General features: G+C 40.8%; 1 protein-coding gene across 1 annotated transcript in view; it reads right to left on the minus strand.

The window, feature by feature from the left end:
- lrpap1 (low density lipoprotein receptor-related protein associated protein 1) overlaps positions 1-6,884 on the minus strand; it is a 12,088-nt gene extending 5,204 nt beyond the window's left edge. The window contains exons 1-5 of the mRNA XM_067584120.1: positions 6,587-6,884; positions 5,282-5,426; positions 2,431-2,561; positions 1,562-1,682; positions 13-168 (exon numbers count right to left, since the gene is read on the minus strand). Of these exons, the coding sequence (XP_067440221.1) occupies positions 13-168; positions 1,562-1,682; positions 2,431-2,561; positions 5,282-5,426; positions 6,587-6,748 (715 nt within the window). The 5' untranslated portion in view covers positions 6,749-6,884. The remainder of the gene's footprint in view (positions 1-12; positions 169-1,561; positions 1,683-2,430; positions 2,562-5,281; positions 5,427-6,586) is intronic.
- Positions 6,885-7,892: the final 1,008 nt, after the last annotated feature.

Genomic DNA, 7,892 nt, shown 5'->3' on the forward strand with positions numbered 1-7,892 from the left:
GCTTTCTCTCACCACTGTCTTCAGTGAAGCCCTCGTGGCTGAGCTTGCGGAGGCGCTCGAAGCCCTGGTTGAGGTCTCTCATTTTCTGCTTCAGCTCCGTGTGCTTCTGGTGCAGCACATGCTCTTTGGTGTCGCCCTCCAGGGGAGAGATCACATTCTTGTGTATTTCTGTTGAGACGAACAGACGGATGGGGAAAAAAAAAAGGGGTGGTGACGGGGCGGGTTAGGAGTCAAAAGCCGTCGGGTGGGAGGTTATGGTGGTTTAGAGAGTAGAGGAAACGAGACAAGAAAGCATGAAGAAGAGAGATTAGTAAGGAAGAAGAGAGGAGATTAATGCGATGAAAGAGACACAGAGAGGCAAAATTTAATAAGGAGAGTTTAGTAGTAGCCATAGAATAACCTGTAAAAGTTTTATATTTATGACTTCATCTAGATTATATTATCATACATTATAGATATCATTCATTTTTTCATAAGAACCTTGATTATCCTACGAGCCTTATCGCATTGATTATCACCAGATTCCTGCCTGTCTCACCCTGGAAAAAGGTGAGGAGATAACTGGATAGCACCCACACTGACTCCGCTGACATTTGGATCAGAAGAAGAAAAAAAAAAAAAAAAAGTCAAAGTGAAGCGGAAATGAAAACTGGGGAACCTCGACAGGCAGCGGATGGAAGTGACGGTGGTGTGGTGGTGCGCGGAGACTCCCCTCAAGGCAACATGTGATTGGCTTAATATTTAAATGCATCAGACAAGCAGAAAAATACCTCCGGCTTGTTCGCGAGAGACGTAGCGCATGGTGAGCACTAACAGAAAAGTTCTGGCACGAAACAGCTGCAAAGTGTCAGTCACGTCAAAAAGGAGACGTGCCCGGCCTCGCCGCTGTCTATCTGAGACACACTGAGGCCTGTCAGCATCGGTTTAAAACTCCCGGCTTGATGAGATTTGACAAGAGCTGATAGAGCGCAGAGCGGTGGGTGGCAACATGTGGTACCTGCCACCTACACATATGACCAGAGGAGTGGATACATCGCCTCAACAAACACAACACAGAGCATTTCTGACTGGATGCTGACTTTTACATGACTGACCTATTCATCAGCAGAATGGGTGACAGCCAAATAAGTGTGATAGAGAGTGAGGAGGTGTTCTTCTTTGCAGTAATCTACTTTGAAAACAGCACTGAAAGATAGAAAATTGCCTTATTTCTCTGCAAAATTTCCCTAGTTTCATTTGAATATGTAAATTTTTAACTTGAGCATTATCCTTGTATGAGCTTAGGAGCCAACTTGTGATAAACACATAACTTCATACAGAAAACACACCCTAAGGAGCAGTAAAGAGCTAGCGAAGTGTGTGCCGTTATCAAACTGCTACTTAGTTGTTAGCTTTCTTGAAAACTTTAGAGATTTCAAACATCAAGGAAGCAGCAGAGGAGAGGAGCGCAGGGCTTAAAGACTCGAAGACTTGGCCTCAGAAAATACCAATAAAACTAAGCAGAGGCGGTGTGACACCTCTGCTCAGCGAGAGAGCAGAGGGAGTTATTCGAGCGGCTCACCCTCGGTCCTGCTGACAGTATCCATGAGGATATTGTATTCGTGCATCTTGTCCTTGTGGTGTTGGAACTCTCTCTTCAGGCTCATCAGCTCATCCTTGGAAAACTTGCCTGAGCTCTCAGCCTGGCAGGGGAAGAGTCATCGGAGAAATAGAAGTGTCAAACTTCAATGTAGCAGTAAAAACAGGCATATTTTGGATGGAAAAGGATTCTAGATAGGATCACTGCAGTTCTAAGTTATTTCTTGCAATTGTAATAAACATGTTTAATGTCAGTATAATATACATATGAATGTATTTAAACATTGTTAACCCCTCTCACAAAAATGAAAATAGTCAAAGATTAAGATTAATTTCCACTAGTACACCGTTGTGTTATATCAGGATTTAAGTTTCAGTTTTAAAAAGTGTAATTTGGAGAATTCAGACAGAGCTAGAGTAAAACTCTCCATTTCCTTTCTCTAACTAGCTGCATACTTAACTTGTTGTCTGTCACAAACAGCATGTTTTGTGTGCTGGTGTGTCATTTATTCATGTATTGCACAAGCTCTTGAAAATAATGTTTTTAACACAATAATGAAGTTATTGAGTCTGGTGTAAACATTTAATGACTGTTGGTGCTGCTGGGTGAGAATCTTGTAACTGTAAGCTTGTAACCTTATCAACTGTTTGGTGCACCTGCTCTTTTTTTATTTGAAACTGAGAGATATTCTTTTTTAGCTGATTCATAGTTCATGTCTTTATGTTTTTGTAACATCGTTGGTAGATTTTTATCCACCAGCAGCAACGCGGAAGCTGTAAAAGTGACACAGTGACTTGTAGGCGCAGTCATGAACGCCTACAAAAAGGCACCGATTCCAACGTATATCACACCTTGTTCCAGAGTTTGTTCAGCCTGGGATCATCAAATATGTCTCCCTCTTTGGCGTCATGGTCCTTCAGGGAGTTGCTCTCCAGTGGCCGTGTGTCCCTTTTCCCATCCATCCCATACTTGGCCAAGATCACTGCAAAACACAACCACGACAATTTTTTTGAAACACTGCATCAAATATGTATATGCACTGAATATTTAGCTGATGTCAACAACAACTCAACTCTCATGAGATTTCAAAACAAGACTTCTTCTTGAGCAAAGACTTGGTTAGACACAATAACAAAGAGACTGGATCAAGCAAAAGGTAAAGAAAAACATTTCATTTCTCTGTATGATCCTTTCCATAATGCTTTCAGACACTTATAATAACAATCTGAGCCTGTCAGTGGCAAAAACAAGCACTTTTAGTAGACGTACATTGACAGGGCACTATTGCCCCGTCAGATTCCATTGTAGCCCATTTCGCGGCTGCTGGCTGAAGTGATCTCGCTCAATACTAGACCAATTTCAAAAATTGCTGTCCCCATTAGTCACATAGACACAAAAAGATGGGAAAATAGGGTCCAGGTTGAAAAATACCGAAGTTTCCCTTTAAGAAACATTTCTTAGTGCATCCACAAACTGCCATGACATAAATTCAAGTAGACGCTTTCTAGGACTGATAACTGATGATGTTGCCACATATTTGTTGACTAAGTTTCGATACTTGTCAGTTTTGTTGCAGAATCGATATTTAGCAGCATAATATACCAGCAATCTAGTCCTGTTTCATTTTGGACCGCTAGAAAACGACACAAAGTTGGACTTGGCTCAGCCCTCATTATTCTGCTCCAGTAAACCTTTACTGCAGCAGCTGATTCAGCACCATCTCATCTCCGTAGTAACCCATCAGTGTCACTTATTAACCAGTCACACCTCATAAGGAGAGTGTTTACATACAGGGGGGCTAGTTTTAAACCCTCATAAACAGGATGCAGGAACTTGGAGACAAACTCTGGAGTACTGTTGGCCTCATATACTTTATATTTTATGTGTGCAGTTGAGGCTCTTGACCCAAGTGATATACAATGACTGCATCCGGTAAAATGAGTTTACACCGTCAGATCAACCAATTTACAAGCAAGATGTTCAGCTCTGCCTCTTGTCAAACCCAACAGACCGTAGACACAGTACAGGAAAAGACTCAAAAAATTAAATATTTCTGTCAGTGTTTCATGCATTCTCCAAACCTTTCACATACTAAATATATGTGCCATGGATACAGTGGGAGTCTGTCATGAGATGTTAGCAACTGCCTAGCCTTAATGGGGATCAGATATTATATTCCTTATGGGACTCCGTTGCTGGACTGGAAAGTAACTTATAGTTTTTTTTACATAAACTTTCTTTTCCAGTATGAGACAATACTTTGTGTACCCTTTACCATGAACACTGTAGTACACAACAAACTCTAGAAAAATTGTGCTTGCTCAGGGCTTGACTTTAGCATCCTCCCACCAAATGTGGGTAGAATTCAGCGGTGACGTGTAACACAGTCACTCCTACTAGTCACTTTGACGGGTGGCGTTCTGTGTGATGAACTCTTTTGTCATAAACTGGAGCAGCGCTGCAGATCGATCCGAGGAAAACTGCTGCAGCTACGAGAGCATGGCCGGGCTGCTTACACACACCCATCATGGACCTTACGGCTGCATCCACACACACAGCTAGCAATAACTGAATTGATTAGACAAAAGAACTTGTTCTCTACTGCAGAGATTTCTTCTACTTTGTATTATTTACTATTGTTGTTGTTCATAAATACTTAAATAGACAAAGTTTTTCTCTTGCTAAGTTTTTACAGTTTAATTTTTATCTTTTCAATTGGTCTTCTACACCCCTGCACCACTTTTATTAGGCCTATATGTAATATGAAGCTACTGTTTTATTGTCTTTGTCTTAATCGGTTGGATGTTTTCATACAAAAGAAGCTTTACACACAACCTTATCAGAGCTATAACGATGACTGTAGTGTTTCACATTTTATGTAGTCTTGATTTGGGTTTTTACAGGGGTCATTTACATTTAAAGCATTGTAAATCTAGTTCTTTTATTAAACTGAAGCACACCATAGTCCACTTTAATCAAATAAAACAGAAAAACGAAATTGTGGCTAGTGAAAATGCTGAGTGGCTAGTAACTTTGGAAAACCACTAGCCACAGTGGCTGGTGAGCAAAAAAGCCCTGTGCTTGATCTATCATTAGTCTCAACTGATCTCTTTGAAGCACTGGCTTTAAATGGCAACACTGATAAAGTTTCATACTAAGTTTCATAGACTCTACATTTACTTTCTTAACTTTTAATCAGACATGACGCACCTCTGAGTACCATATGCAAGACACGAAGATTATTTAAAAAAAAAAAAGAAAAAATCCTGTATTTTCGCCAAGGGCGACATCACCATCACCAACCCAGATTTTGAGATGAGCTGAGCTGAAACTCCTGTATAATAGCTTGATATATATATGTTCACCCTTGAATTCTTCAGGGAAGTTCACTAATAGCCAACGTCTCTTGTTCAAGGAACACCCTGATCACACTCACAGCTTCCCACTACTACCACAGCCAGATTTATCCTTCCAGTTAAGGGAAAAAGCCTGCTTCTTTACGGTATTTTTTACATTTAGTTAATAGTAACAAGTGTTTAGATTGACATTGTCCTGGCCTAGATTTCAAACATCATTACTTGTAAAAAAAAAAAAACATGCAGTTTTCAGCAAAAAGGGTGCAAATCTTCAGGGCAGAATGACTCTTCAGTGATTAGAGGTTCAACTGAATCCTGAACTGATCAGCCCCAGAGACTGCCTCACCATTAAAATTACGTCGGAGCTGGGCCTCCTTCTCCCCGTTTTCATCCAGCCCCTCCACCTTCATCTTCTTCCATTGCAGCTCATCCTTCTCCTGGATTTTCAGGTCACTGTGCAGCTCGGCCTGTCGCACTGGAGACAACTGCATCTATCAAACCAAATGACATAACGTTAGTCAGACAGAAGGCGGGAGAACTGAGGGTGTGAGGACAGAGAAGAAGTGGTGAGGAAGGACAGACAGGAGAAGGAGAGCGATATAATGACAGACCAAACACACTGTTACAGCTGTGTCTAAACATTTTGCTTAAGTAAGTGTTGTTTACTGTGGGTTTAATCTTTAATGAAAATGTCTCACTTCCTAGAGAAACTTTTTTTTTACAAGTTGAGCTGGAAACATACTACAAGTGTAATTATATTGACCATGATGATGAATTTCGAGATCATAGTCTGCACTGGTCTGATAAAAAGGGCACCAGGAACAGTCAGCTCTGATGAGCAGTCAAGAACGACTCAGGTGAAGGCAAGATAGCCAAAAATGTTGATTATAGCATGGTATACTGCAGAGGAGATGTCTAACTTGCTTAATTTTCAAGAACTTGCACTCAAGTCACATGGGTCTCCTCTGTGTGTGTGTGTGTTCTCAAAGATAAAAACAAAATCCTACAAAAATACCATTTCTTTTTGCAGTTGGATATAACCTCTAAAGTACCCTAACATAAGTGTTGTTCTGCCTTGTACAGAAGCGGACATATTTCCACCAGAAAGATGTGTACAATTACAGTCTCCTGCTGTGAACCACAGACTGAGGTCTACTGGGGCCACTGGTTAGTAAACGAACTTGTCCAAAGGTCCTCAGCTGTGGTCATTTTGAAAGAGTAGAATTGTACTCATGCTATCTCACCTTGCTCACATGTTTTCCCCACAACTTTACAGTACCAAGCTTGACAGCTTCTTGGTTGTAAATGTCGATGTAATGAACAAAGAATATCTGCACAACTAATAACTGAAGTAGGTTTATAGCTAACTACGCTTGCCCACCTCGCACCAGTTTGTGGATAACTCCTTCTATTTATCTATAGCCTGTATGTGTACGTTACGGCTACTGCTACTATTATCAATGAAGTACACAGTGAGAAAAGCTGCAACCTGAATATATATTAATATTTATTGACTTCACTGACTGACCACTGGTGATTTATGCTAACTAATCGTGTCGCGCTGCTACTTACAGTTTCTACAGCTGCTAACGTTGCAGCTGAGCTAAACTTTAATCGTAAATATTATTTAGCTTGTCGGACACATACGTACCCGTTGAGCCTTTTCCCACACCTGGTTGAGTTTAGCTATCCTGAACTCCACCGTCTGTTCATCACTGCTGCCCGGCTTGGCCTCGTTCATTTCCCGAGAGTATTTCCCGGCCATTACACCCACCCCGAGACACACAACAACAACTACACACCACAGCTTCATCTTAAATACACACCAAACGACAGAAAAGCTAACGCTACCGAAAAAAATACTGACTAGACGAACATGGAGCACGAAAACTGTTCCTGTTATTGTGACTCACTGGAGTACCATAAGTCATGTGTTCAAAAGGGGAGGGCATTTCCATAAGAATTGCATTCTGGGATATGTTGTTTCATGTCCCTTCCCTTGTGGGCTTGGTAAAGCGGATACGACCTCCTTTAAACTACAATTCCTGAAATGCCGCTGTGCCTTGTTACCTGGCAACGGAGGCTGCGAAACCCTGAGCAAATAGAAAGCCTCCACGCGTTTACGTGACTGGATGCTGCTCACATCCTCACACACGCTGCTGTATGAGGGTCTCTGTTGTACAGGAGGTTTACATGGATTGCTGGAGTTCATTGGAAGGCGTGAGTCTGTTTAGTAAGTCTAGTAACAGAGATAATAAAGGGGTAATTCAGTTTCATAGTAGACGCAGCCCTTCAGGAACATTTCTTTGGAGTTAAAGGATAGGTTCACAAATCTGTCTTAAAACAACAGTCAGGTGTCCATATGAACACTGAAAGAGGTTTTCCTCGCTGTAATCATTCCTCCTGTTCATACTGGCAATTAAAAGATCCCATTCAAATGTGCTTTCAGTGTAAGTGATGGGGGCCAAAATCCACAGTGTGTCCACACAGTCAAAATGCATTTAAAAAAGTTTATTTTAAGCTTAAGCTCTCTGAAGGTCAAGTGGATATCTGATATATTTACAGTCTTTTTAGCATCAAATTCCCTCTTTGTGTTTCCTCAGACAGTGTTTCCCTGTTGAGCTGCGGAGGAAGTATAGTAACAAAAAGAGGAACTTTGACACTAAAAAGACTGTAACACTGAAAGATATCTACTTCATTTGACTCATTTGGACGACTGAAGCCTCATATTAGCTTCAGATAAACATTTAAACACATTTTGTACATCACTTATATTGTAAGTGTTTTATGAAGGGATCTTATAATGGTCAGTATGAACAGGAGGAATGATTAAAGCAAAAAAAAAAAAAAACAAACACCCCAAAACCCTATTTCAATGTTCATTTAGGCTCCTGTTGTTTTAAGAAAAGACTTGAAAATTGCGAGCCCATAGTTTTTTGGTTTTAATATTTATTCTT

Source organism: Thunnus thynnus, chromosome 3 (assembly GCF_963924715.1).
Source record: "Thunnus thynnus chromosome 3, fThuThy2.1, whole genome shotgun sequence".
Lineage (NCBI taxonomy): Eukaryota > Metazoa > Chordata > Actinopteri > Scombriformes > Scombridae > Thunnus > Thunnus thynnus.